The 13,421-nt window shown below is 52.3% G+C and overlaps 1 protein-coding gene across 1 annotated transcript in view; it reads right to left on the bottom strand.

Annotated features, from left to right (window-relative positions):
- Nucleotides 1-13,421, bottom strand: part of LOC147647258 (uncharacterized) — a 387,407-nt gene that overhangs the window by 356,844 nt on the left and 17,142 nt on the right. The window contains exon 3 of the mRNA XM_086872454.1: nt 5,381-5,659. Coding sequence (XP_086728580.1) covers nt 5,381-5,659 — 279 coding nt within the window. The remainder of the gene's footprint in view (nt 1-5,380; nt 5,660-13,421) is intronic.

Here is a 13,421-nt window from a genome sequence, read left to right as displayed (position 1 = left end):
TGCTAGGCTACACACGCTGATATCTCCGTTAATGAATTCTGACCATAAATGGTTCTCTATCGACAGCCAAAGTTCGATATCAAAAGCATTGTCCATAGTTATAACAAAACCTTGCTCTTTCACCCACTGAAATAAAGCATGCATGGCATCTTCAGAAACACTGAGTCCCATGCGGGGCAGGGCATCCTGCATGCAAGGTAGGCAAGCTGTTCATCAGCTGAAGTACAGTCCTTCATTATGAGGACTTTATCTTGGCGGCTCCGCGAATGCAATTATGCACACGCTAACGGCTCAGACCCGGGAATTTTGAGCTCTGCTTCGCCAAGACGAGCCGTTCCAAACTCACTCACCGGCAGGTTCCACTATCCCGTTGGTTTCCAGAACCAGCTTCTTCTTGGAAAGCTCGGGAGAATTCCACTTACCCCTCTAGGGGGAAGGGCTGGCTTTTTCCCGCTCGCTGCTTACCCTCAGGGGATTAGCAGAAGTCACGTCGGTTGCTTTCTGACCTCGGGGGTCGGCTGCAGTTTATGTCGGGTTACCGGACCTCAGGGGTCGGTTCACATCACGTCGGGGTCACCAAATGTCGTTCCGATTGGGAACGGCTTTAAAGAACGACAATGGACTCTCAAGGGAGTCACAACAGGAGAAATCCTTAGTTTATTGCTTCAGCTCTGTCTTATAGACAGATACGTGGAAAGTACAGAAAAGAAACTCTTATTGGTTAACAAAGTACTACATCACCATCATTGGTCAGGGGCACTTTGCCCCCCCTGACTCTCTCCTGCAAGGAGAAAGAACAAGCTGCAAAACAACACCTGCAAGGCTGTTTAGTATCTCTGAGAATTGTTTTAATTCCTTCTCATTAATTTCTCAGGCTAGCCTTCAATCAGGCCTGAGAGCTATGTGGCCTGTAATAACTACAGGCACTCTGGTTCAGATTTAGCATCCATATTTGGTCACTCAGGAGCTGGTCTGGGGGCTCCAGAGGTGGGTGAGGAGCATTGCCTTTGGTGTGCCAGGGACTGGCAGACACTGCAGGGCTGGGATAGAGGCTCTGGGGGGGTTGGGGTTCCAGGGCAGTGCAGTGCTGGGGTTACAGGGCAGGACAAGGCTGGACCTGACCCTTCCTCCCCTTTGAAACACAAAATGTTTCCAGCCAACAATCTTCTCCAGTCTCTCACAACAGTCTCTCCTCCAGTCTCTCACAACAGGCAAAGCTGGAGGTGGAATTCCAATTTTGGTCATGGGCACCTGGCTGAGAAGGACAATTCTTTTCCATAGGAAGGAAAGAGGCACAGGGTTTGGAAAGCAGGTGAGAGCTGGACATCAGGAGGCCAAGGCCAGCCCAATTTGTCAGTAATGGCAGATTTTGTCTGGGAGCAGTCTTTGGATATAGCAGTCATTGGAATGTTGGAGGTGGAATCAAAATTTTGGCCATGGATGCTTGGAGAAGCAGGACAGTTTTTTCCTGTAGGAAGGAATTCACAGTACCTTAGTGAATTTAGTGTTTTAATAGCAGATGAGAAGAGACCCTCAACATGTCAAGGTCAGTTGGACCAGTCAGGAGGCCCCTGAGAGTCCAAACCAGCCAGAGCTGTTCTATGTTCCCTTGATTTTATGAAGCCCCATAGAGTCACAATGGACCCTTACTTCCATGGGGCCCTTCAGTGTCACAATGGTGCTGTGATTCCATGGGATCCAGCAGTGTCATAGTGGAGCACTGATTATAAGAAGACCTGCAGTGTCACAGTGGACCCTCGATTCCATGGAGTACCACAGTGTCACAATGGCCTCAGGATCCATCAGGCCCTGCAGTGTCACAATGATCCCAGCGATTCCATGAGGCCTTGCAGTGTCACAATGGTCTCTGTGGTCCCACAGGCCCCTCAATGACTCCTCTGTTCCATGAGGCCTGAAATGTCACAATGGACCTTGGCGGTTTGCAGTGTCACAAAGGTCTCCTGTGGCTCCACAGTGTCACCCTGGACCTTTGGTTCCATGCAGCCCTGCAGTGTCACAAAGGCCTCTTGGTTTCACGAGGCCCCACAGTATCCCAATGGTCCTCTTGGTTCTGTGGGGACCACAATGGTCTCACTGGTTCCATGAGGCCTCACAGAGTCACAATGCTTTGTTTATTTCATGGTGCCCCACAGTGTCACAATGGTCCCTTGGTTCCATGGGGCCCTGTGCTGGTGCATTCCCCCCTCCCCTTCTCAGGCCGCCCTGCCAGCTGAGAAATGCTCCTTGGGCCTGGGCCTTGGCCAACAGCCCCTGGGCTCAGCTCCTCTGCAGCTCATCAGAAACACTGTCTGCTCCCAGGCACTGCTGCTGCCCAAGCAGCTCCTGCTTGCTTCAGGAGCAGCCCTGGGAACTGTTCCTGTTCCCTGCGTGGCACAGCATCCCTGTTCTCAGCCTTGCAAAGAAAGCTGTTGATGCCAAGTGCGGCCAGGATGAAACATTGCTGTGCCTGAAGCCCCTCTCTTGGGGCCCTACAAACAGCGCTCCAAAAGGAGCCCCTTGCAGCTCTCCTGGGCCAGCCACCTCCCTCGGAGTGGGGCCTCTGTGAGCCGGGAACTCTCCCGTTTGCTGCACTCGGGGCATCCCCGAACAAGGACGGAGCCTGGGCCGATCCCCCCACTCCTCCAGGCTCAGCCCTTGGCCCGCTGGGGAGATGCCAAAGCATCGGCAGGGAGCATTTCCCTGCCCTGCAGGGGAATTTCTCACAGCTGCCTTGCACTGCCTCTTTGTGTCTGTGTGCACACGCCAGTGCTGTGCCCTGGCAAATGTGGCAGAAATGCTGCTCTGGGAGGGGCTGGAGTGCCTTGGAGATCTGAGTCAGTCAGGCCTGTGAGTGAGGGTAAGTCATGAGGTAAAAGCTAAGTTCAATGCTGCCTAGTGTTCTTCTTTTGCTCCATTGTTATGTTTAATATAAATTATAAGCTAATTTAAATACTGTTTAGTATTATTCCTCTGCTAATTTGCTTAGTCATAGGTTGTAAGATGGGTTAAATACAGTAAATGCTGTTGTTTTGCTAAATTGTGACATTTGAGGTTTCAGTTAAGGTTAAGGTATAACTGAAGTCCTGTTAAGTTTGTGCTCTGTTAAGTGAGCCAACTCTGGGATGTTGTCATGTGTTGTCATACAGCTGTACTGTTGTCATTCCGATTGGGAACGGCTAGAAAGAACGACATAAACTCTCAAGGGAGTTTCAACACGAGAATTCTCTGGTTTATTGCTTCAGGCTTTTCTTATAGACTGGTACGTGGAAGGTACAGAAAGGAAACTCTTATTGGTTAGCAAAGTGCTACATCACCATCATTGGTCAGGGGCACTCTACCCCCCTGACCTTCTCCTGCAAGGGAAAACAAGACTGCAAAACAACACCTGCAAGGCTGTTTAGCGTCCCTGAGAATTGTTTTAATTCCTTCTCATATTTTTCCCAGGCTATTTTCTCAGGCAGCCCGAGGAGCCATGCGGCCTGTAATTTCTGCAGCTCCCTGCAGCTTGTTCCAAAGCTAGCATCCATATACTATGATGTCACAGAAGACTGTGATGTCAAAAATTCAACCTGTGATGTCACAGTCTGTTCTGTGATGTCATATCCTGGTCTGTGATGTCACCCTCTATGATGTCAGTCTGCTCAATGGTCTCACATCATCCTTTATGATGTCACAGCCAGCGCTGTGATGTCATAACCCCATCAGTGATGTCATACAACCATCTCTGTGATGTCATACAGATACCCTGTAATGTCACAGCACATACTTTGACCTCAAAACCAGGTCGATGATGACATACAGCCATGCTATGATGTCACAGCCATCTCTATGATGTCACACAGTCCCCTCTATGATGCTGTAGCTGCTCAGTGACCTCACACAACAAACTCTGGGATGTCACAGCCCCCTCTGTGACCTCACACAACCCACTCGGAGCTGTCACACAGCCCCTTTCTGACATCACAGCTGCTCTGGGGCTCCAGGACACAGCCACAGAGGTGCTGCTGGGACACAGCCCCCTCTGGCACATCCCACAGCCCCTGCCAGTGCTGAGCCCCTGGCAGCTCTGTCTGGGCCTGCTCTCTGTGTCCCTGAGCTGCCCTGGCAGGGCCCCAGCCCTGCTGGGCAGTGCTCAGGAGCTGCTCCTGGCCAGAGCTGTCTCCCTGTTGCTATGGTCTGTTCCCATGGCAACATCTGCCCCATTGTTATGGTCTGATTCCATGGTAACCATAACCAGTCCCCTGTTGCTATGCTATTTACATGACAACCATCACAGCCCCTGTTGCTAAGATCAGTCCCTTAGCAGCTCCATGGAGACCCCATGCCAGGGGTGGTTGCCATGGACACCAGCTCAGACCTGGAGCCAGAGCCCATTGCCATGGCAACCATTTACAGTCCCATCCCCAGGCTCATGGGATCCCAGAGCCACAGAATTGGCTGAGTTGGGAGGGAGCCATGGGGATCCTCCAGTCCAACTGCTGGCCCTGCACAGGACACCCCAACAATCCCAGCCTGGGCCTGGCAGCGCTGGCCAAACGCTGCTGGAGCTCAGCCAGCCCTGGAGCTGGGAGCCTTCCCTGGGGAGCCTGTTCAGTGCCCCAGCAGCCTCGCGGGAAAAACCTTTTCCTCACATCCAGCCTAAACCTGCCCGCCTCCGCTCCAGCCGCTCCCTCCACTCCTGTCCCTGGGCACCAGAGGGAAGAGGTTCCCGCAGCCCCCAGCCAGGGACCCGCTCCCAAGGCTGCTGCCATGGCAACCAGGCCTGGCACCAGCTGGGATGCTCGGTTTCCATGGGCTGGGCTTCAGGAATGGCATTCCCCAATTTCCTGCTCCTGCTGAAACCGTGCTGCTGCTCGCTTCCCTCCCACCTCCCATGGAAAGCACAAAAGGCAAAGATCCCAGGGTGGGATAAGAACAATTTATTGAGAACAGCAACGAGATAAGGAACAAACAGACACAGAAACAATTTTGGTAACAGAAAGGATAAGACAAACCATTCACAGGGAAAACTAAAATACCACCAACTGACTCTTCCTGGCCACGTATTTCCTCCTGCCAAGAAAGGACACCCTTCTCTGGTGAGAGAGAGGGAGTCCTTTTCCTGCCCCTGGCAATGACCTGAGATGGGATTGAATATAATGGACTATGATCACAGTCTCACATTCTTTGATACCACATCATGACATTGCCATGGGCAGGAAAAGGTACAGGTGTGTTCCCAGCATGGATCCCAGGGAACATGGATCACCAGGTCTCTTCCCAGTGTGGATTCTCCATGGGCGAATGAAACCGGAGCAGTGCACAAAGCTCTTCCTGTATTTTGAGGCACTTGTAGGGCTTCCCTTACCAGTGCCTCCGTTGGTGTCTGCCAAAGTTAGACCTGTCTGAGAAGCTCTTCCCACACTGGGTACACTTGTAAGGCCTCTCCCCAGTGTGGATGCGCTGGTGCCTGATGAGGTGGGAGTTTTGCTTGAAGCCCTCCCCACAGTCAGGGCAGCGGAAGGGCCTCTCATCCGTGTGAATTCGCTGGTGCAGGACAAGATTGGAGCTGCTGTGAAACCTCATTCCACACTCAGAACACTCATAGGGCCTCTCCCCAGTGTGGATGCGCTGGTGGATGATGAGGTGGGAGCTCCTGCTGAAGCCCTTCCCACATTCCCCACACTCATAGGCCCATTCCCCAGTGTGGATCATCTGGTGGCAGATCAGGGTTTTCCTCTGTCTGAAGCTCTTCCCACACTCCAAGCACTTGTAGGGCTTCTCCCCATCCTGAAGCTGCTCATGGACCACCAGCTCAGAGCCCCGGCTGGATCTCCGGCCGCCTTCCCGGCACAGGGTGGGTCTTTCCTCCTCAGAGCACCCTGGGATGGGTTTGGAGCCCCTCCTCCTGTGGGATCTCTGGGGATTTTCCTCCCTGCTGGATTCCTGCACTGTGGAGCTACTCAAAATTGACTCTTCCACGAGTTTCTGCCATGGGGATTTGTCCTCCCTGGTCTCCATCCTCAGCTCCTTGTCTGGGGGAGCAAGGACAAGGAGAGGATGGGATTTGCCTCCGTGCCAGAGGGAAGGGGAAGGAGATCCCCCCAGTGCGTCCCCGGCAGGACGGCGTCGGCAGCGGGGTTGTCCTGCAGCCGGGGGCCAGGCTGGGCTGGGAGATGGAGCAGGAGAGAGGGGGAAAGGGGCACTGACTTCCTCCTCACCTGCCTGGGTGTCATTGGAGATCTTCATCTTCTTCACAGCCTGCTTCTCCATCTCGCCAAGGTTTGGGATTGGGAAATCCTGGTTTGGGAAAAAATACAAGGAATGAGCACAATGAGTTTGATGGTTCCTTTTACCAAGCCCATCTCTAGAAGTCACCTGGGCATTTGAGGTGTCTTGGTTTGAAAGGTGTTTGCTAAGGAAGGCAGAAATCACCACTGAAATGGATAAAAATGTAAGCATCCCATGCCCTCCGAATTATTATAATCTTGAAACCAAAGTGCTCTCAGGTAACGTTATGGGAAAAGGAATGTAAGTTCTTTACTAAAGAAGGAAAATGAAAATGCAGCAGTATAAAAGAAAAAAACCAACAACAACAACAACAAAACAACCCACCAACAAAGTCAGAACCTTACAGCCCATTGGTCAGAGTGTTGGAAGCAGTCTGATTAAATGGTGGTTGCAGTCCTCCTGGAGTGACTGATGTGGTTCTGTTGAAGCAATGATCCCATAGGAGATTGTAGCTTACCTCTGAAGTTCCGGTGCTGTAGATGGGTCTGGTCTCTCCTCTGGGAATCCAGTGGAGAAAGACTGCCTGTGGAGTTTAGATTCTCAGATTATATCCAGTCAGGAATACTTGGCTCCTCCCCCTGGGTGGAGCATCTCACAATGGGATGATGTCATTTTATCAGTCCTGCAGTGAGACTCAATGGCCCATTAACAGAAGATATCCCCCTGGAGGAAGGATGGGTGGTGGAAGAGATAAAGAGCACTGCCCCACCTGGTTTTAACAGCTGGCCCATTAACAGAAGATATCCCCCAGTTATGAGGGATGGGTCATGGAGAAGATAATGAAAATTGCTGTACCAGGTTTTAACAAATGGTGATAGAATACATACTTTTGGTTACATCTTGCATTGCAACCCAAGACATGGAGTCCATATGAACCCCCCAAACACCAAGATTCAGCCCTGAAAATGCCTTCCAGGATTTCCTCATCTCTGGTCTCACTCCTTTGGTGTTTAGGGGTTCCTCTTTGTCCCAGCTGCCGGGGGTCATACTTGTACTTTGGGTCCCCTGTCTGCTCAGTCCTTGAGCTCTTCAGGCTGCTGGGCGTGCCAGGAATCAAAAAAGTTCCCCCTGTTTCCATCTCCCCACTTAGGGATGCTGGGACCCGCCAGTATCCCTCCAAGGGGCACTTTCCACTCAGCTTTGAAGTTCTTCATTCTCCAAACATCCCCACCCAAAAAGCACAACACAAGAAGGACCCCCCCAGGATATCTGGGCTGAGCTCCCCCTCCCCGGTCACCTGTGGGATGGGGGGTGATGACCCCAGAGGTGGGGGGGGCTGTGAATTCAGGGAGTGCTTGACCTCATGCTTCCTTCTCCTTTCCCTGATCCTCCTTTGTCCCTCCTTCAGACTGAAGAAGATGCTCAAGGAGTCAGAAGCAAAACTCCAAGTCCCTTGGAGCTTCAATCAGCACCACTGAGGGCAGGGACTGCCCAAGGCTCCCCAGGGACTGGTGAGAGCAGATCCTGGAGGCCAGGATTGCCGGGAGCCAAAGGCTCTGAGCAGGGAACTGCAATGCTGAGCCAGCCCTGGCTGGGTTGGAGGAAGCAGAAAGGCCAAGCCCTGAGCCCAGGCCTGGCCCAGGCTGGGCCTGTCCCTCATGGGTGGCTCGGGGCTCTTTGTGGGGCAGTGGGATGTGAGGGGCAGCAAGGACAAATGCCATAAACCTGTGTGACACTCCAGATCCTTATGGAACCAAGGGGCCAGTGTGACACCATGGGAAGTTGTGGAACCAAGGGGATTGTTGTGGCACTCTTGGGCCCATGGAACCAAGGGACCAGTGGGACACTGTGGGGCCTTATGGAAACAAGAGGCCACTGTGAGCCTGCAGGGCTGTAACACCCCAGAACACTTCAATGCTGGTGGTAACCAAAGGTTCCTGTGCTTGAATTTGGTGCACAGGAGAAACAACAACCAGATCTTCTCAGCATGGACAGATGCAAAGAATATTCTTGGTAGGAAGGGACCCACAAGGACCATCAAGTCCAACTCTTAATATAATGGCCCACACAAGGATTGAACCCACAAACTCGGTGATACTGGCACCATGCTCTGACCAACTGAGCTAAGAGGTCAAAATGACACAAAATTTAACTGACGAAATACAGACAATCAAGGAACTATGGCAAAGGGTTTAATACAACATCCATCTGCACAAAGAACTCTTACCATAGCCTTAACTTTGCAAACTTAGCTCATTTAACCTAAAAAGTGTTAACCCTTAAGATTTTGGGTAACATTAAGATATCCAAAAATATTCCAGGTACGTAGGATAGGAAGGAGAATAAAAAGAGACCAGAAAGACAGAAGATCTACAGAAAAACACTTCCAGAATGATCCCAGTCACTCCCACTACAATCTCAGTCACCCCCAGTATGAGCTGTTGCACCCAGCCACCCCTAGTATGGTTCCAGTCACACCCAGGCCCTCCCAGTATGATGCCAGTCATGGCCAGAGTGACTCCCTGTCACTCCCAGGATGGGCCCAGTTGTTCCCAGTCACCTCCAGTATGGTTCCAGTCCCAGCCAGCCCCTTTGCAGTCACTCCCAGTATGATCCCAGCTAGTTCCAGTAGGATCCCAGTATGACCCAGCATGGGCACAGCTGCTCCCACAATTATCCAGCATGGTTCCAGTTGTTCCCATTTACCTGCACTGTGGCTTCAGTCTCTCCCAGTATATCCCAGTTGCTCTCAATCACTCCTCAGGTGTTTCCAGCCTGATCCCAGTTGCTCCCAGCCACTCCCAGTCACGCTGAGTGCAGTCCCAGTTGCTGCCAGTATGGTCCCAGTCTTGCCCAGCATGGCCCAACTGCTCCCACTGTGATCCCAGTAGGATGCCAGTTACCCTCAGGATGGTTCCAGTTGCTCCCTGTTCCTACCAGTGTGATTCCAGTTGCACCCAGTTGGCCCCAGTATAGTCTCAGTTGCTCCCCAGATGATCCCAGCTGCTCCCTGCAAAGTCCCAGTCATGCCCAGCTGGAGTTGCCCCCAGTGTAGACCCTGTCACTCCCAGTTGCTCCCAGTTGTCCCCAGCATGGTTCCCATTGTTCCCAGTGTGTTTTCAGTCATCCCCAGTATGATCACAGACACTCCCAGTATATCCCAGCTGCTCTCAACATGTCCATAGCCATTCCCAGACAGTCCTAGTAATCCCAGTTAGGTGCTTGTTATCCCAGTATGATCTCAGGCCCAGTATATCCCAGTCAAGCTGGGATTCACTCCCTGAATTCACAGCCCCCTCCCACCCGTGGGATCATCACCCCCCCATCCCACAGGTGACGAGGGAGGGGGAGCCCGGCCCAGATATCCTGGGGGGGTCCCTGGGTTGGGTTTTTGGGGGTGATGATTAGAGAATGAAGAAAACCAAAGCTGAAAAGAAAATGTCCTTTAGGGGGACATTTGGGGTTCCCAGTGGCAGCTGCTGGCAGAGGCAGCCTGGAGGAGCAGAGCCCTGTGTCCCCCAGGACCCCAAAGTGGGGAGCCCAGAGAGGGGGAGTGCCATGATTCGAGGAACCATCAATTAAATAGAGAGGGGCAGGGGGGGTCTCCTTGGTCCCCCTGCACGCCCAAGAAGGGAATAAGGGGAGCAGGGACCCTGGGACCCCAAAAACTTCCTGCATCCCTAAGTGGGGAGAGCGAAATGGGAAGAACTTTTAAAATTCCTGGCACTCACAGCATCCAGAAGAGGTCAGGGACCAAGTAGACAGGGGACCCACAGTACAAGCGGGACCCCCAGCAGCTGGGACAGGGATGAAACCCTGAACACCAAAAGGGAGAGAACAGAAATGGAAAACTTCTGGAAAGCATTTTCAGGGCCAATTTTTGGTGGTGTACAATTTTTATGGACCCCATGTCTTGGGTTGCAATGCAAGATGTAACCAAAAGTATGTATTCTATCACCATGTTAAAAACTAGAGGAGCAGTTTTCTTTATCTCTTTCATCAGCCATCCCTCATAACTGGGGGGATATCTTCTGTTAATGGGCCAGCTGTTAAAACCAGGTGGGGCAGTGTTCTTTATCTCTTCCACCACCCATCCTCCCTGCAGGGAGATATCTTCGGTTAATGGGCCATTGAGTCTCACTGCAGGACTGATAAAATGACATCATCCCATTGTGAGATGCTCCAGCCAGGGGGAGGAGCCAAGCATCCCAGTGACTCCCAGTCACTCCCACTACAATCTCAGTCACTTCCAGTATTTGCTGTTACACCCAGTCACCCCCAGTATGGTTCCAATCACTCCCATATCCTTCCAGCATGATTCCAGTCATGGCCAGAGTGACTCCCTGTCATTCCCAGGATAGGCCCAGTTGCTCCCAGTCACCTCCAGCACAGTTCCAGTCCCAGCCAGCCCCTTTGCACTCACTCCCAGTATGATCCCAGCTAGTTCCAGTAGGATCCCAGTATGACCCCAGCATGGGCACAGCTGCTCCCAGAATTATCCAGTGTGGTTCCAGTTGTTCCCATTTACCTGCACTGTGGTTTCAGTCTCTCCCAGTATATTCCAGTTGCTCTCAATCACTCCTCAGGTGCTTCCAGCCTGATCCCAGTTGCTCCCAGCCACTCCCAGTCACGCTGAGTGCAGTCCCAGTTGCTGCCAGTATGGTCCCAGTCTTGCCCAGTATGGCCCAACTGCTCCCACTGTGATCCCAGTAGGATGCCAGTTACCCTCAGGATGGTTCCAGTTGCTCCCTGTTCCTCCCAGCGTGATTCCAGTTGCACCCAGTTGGCCCCAGTATAGTCTCAGTCGCTTCCCAGATGATCCCAGCTGCTCCCAGCAAGGTTGCAGTCATGCCCAGCTGCCCCCAGTGTAGACCCAGTCACTCCCAGTTGTTCCCAGTTGTCCCCAGCATGGTTCCCATTGTTCCCAGTGTGTTTTCAGTCATCCCCAGTATGATCACAGACACGCCCAGTATATCCCAGCTGCCCTCAGCATCTCCATAGCCATTCCCAGACACTCCTAGTAATCCCAGTTAGGTGCTTGTTATCCCAGTATGATCTCAGGTCCAGCATATCCCAGTCAAGCTGGGATTCACTCCCTGAATTCACAGCCCCCCCATCCATGGGATCAAAACCCCCCCTATCCCACAGGTGACCAGGGAGGGGGAGCCCGGCCCAGATATCCTGGGGGCTTCCTGGGTTGGGTTTTTGGGGGCGATTGTTGGAGAATGAAGAACACCAAGGCTGAGAAGAAAATGTCCTTTAGGGGGACATTTGGGGTTCCCAGTGGCAGCTGCTGGCAGAGGCAGCCTGGAGGAGCAGAGCCCTGTGTCCCTGAGGACCCCAAAGTGGGGAGCCCAGAGAGGAGGAGCACCATGATTCGTGGGACCCTCAATTGCATAGAGAGGGGCAGGGGGGGTCTCCTTGGTCCCCCTGCAACCCCAAGAAGGGAATAAGGGGAGCAGGGACCCTGGGACCCCAAAAACCCCCTGCATCCCTAAGTGGGGAGATGGAAATGGGAGGAAGTTTTCAAATTCCTGGCACTCACAGCAGCAAGAAGAGGTCAGGGACCGAGTGGACAGGGGACCCACAGTACAAGTGTGACCCCCAGCAGCTGGGACAGGGGTGAAAGCCTGAACACCAAAAGGGAGAGAACAGAGATGGAACTAGAACTCCTGGGAGGCATTTTCAGGGCCAGATTTTGGTGGTGTAAAATTTTTATGTACCCCATGTCTTGGGTTGCAATGCAAGATTCAACCAAAAGCATGTATTCTGTCAACATCTGTTAAAAACTAGAGGAGCAGTTTTCTTTATCTCTTTCATCAGCCATCCCTCATAACTGGGGGATGTCTTCTGTTAATGGGCCAGCTGTTAAAACCAGGTGGAGCAATGTTCTTTATCTCTTCCACCACCCATCCTTCCTCCAAGGGGATATCTTCTGTTAATGGGCCATTGAGTCTCAGTGCAGGAATGATAAAATGACATCATCCCATTGTGAGATGCTCCACCCAGGGGGAGGAGCCAAGCATTCCTGCATGGATATAATCAGAGCATCAAAGCACCACAGGCAGTCTTTCTCCACTGGATTCCCAGAGGAGAGACCAGACCCATCTACAGCACCGGAACTTCAGAGGTAAGCTACAATCTTCTATGGGATCATTGCTTCAACAGAAGCACATCAGTCACTCCAGGAGGACTGCAGCCACTATTTAATCAGACTGCTACCAGCACCCTGACCAACAGGGTATCAGGTTGTATTCTGACTCTTTCAGAGTGCTGTTTTTTTTGTGGGTTTTTTCTATTGTACTGCTGCATTTTCATTTTAATTTCTTTAGTAAAGAACTGTTATTCCTATATTTTTATCTGGGATCACTTTGAAATCAAGATTATAATAATTTGGAAAGGGCTGTTGCTTACATTTTTATCAATTTCAATGGAGGCTTCTCCTTTCCTTAGTAAACACCTTTCCTTTTAAATCAAGACACCCCAGATTCCCGGTGACTTCTAGACAGGGACTTGGACAGAGGGACCTTCAAACTCAACGTGCTCATTCCTTGTTTTTTCCCAAACCAGGATTTCCCCATCCCAAACTTTGGCTGGATGGATGAGAAGGCTGCAAGGAAGAGGAAGATGCCCCAGAACATCCAGGCAGGTGAGCAGGAAGTCAGTGCCCCTTTCCCCCTCTCTCCTGCTCCATCTCCCAGCCCAGCCTGGCCCCCGGCTGCAGGACAACCCCGCTGCCGACGCCGTCCTGCCGGGGACGCACTGGGGGGATCTCCTTCCCCTTCCCTCTGGTACGGAGGCAAATCCCATCCTCTCCTTGTCCTTCCTCCCCCAGACAAGGAGCTGAGGATGGAGACCAGGGAGGACAAATCCCCACGGCAGAACCTCGTGGAAGAGGTTGTTTTGAGCAGCTCCACAGTGCAGGAATCCAGTGGGGAGGGAAATCCCCAGAGATCCCGCAGGAGGAGGGGCTCCAAACCCATCCCAGGGTGCTCTGAGGAGGAAAGACCCACCCTGTGCCGGGAAGGCGGCCAGAGATCCAGCCAGGGCTCTGAGCTGGTGGTCCATGAGCAGCTTCAGGATGGGGAGAAGCCCTACAAGTGCTTGGAGTGTGGGAAGAGCTTCAGCCAGAGGAAAACCCTGATCCGCCACCAGATGATCCACACTGGAGAATGGGCATACGAGTGTGGGGAATGTGGGAAGGGCTTCAG

The sequence above is a fragment of the Cyanistes caeruleus genome, unplaced genomic scaffold (assembly GCF_971803275.1).
Source record: "Cyanistes caeruleus unplaced genomic scaffold, bCyaCae1.hap1.1 HAP1_SCAFFOLD_65, whole genome shotgun sequence".
Classification (NCBI taxonomy): Eukaryota; Metazoa; Chordata; class Aves; order Passeriformes; family Paridae; genus Cyanistes; species Cyanistes caeruleus.
The sequence above is the reverse complement of the archived record's forward strand: the minus strand, read 5'-3'. Positions and strand labels throughout refer to the sequence as shown.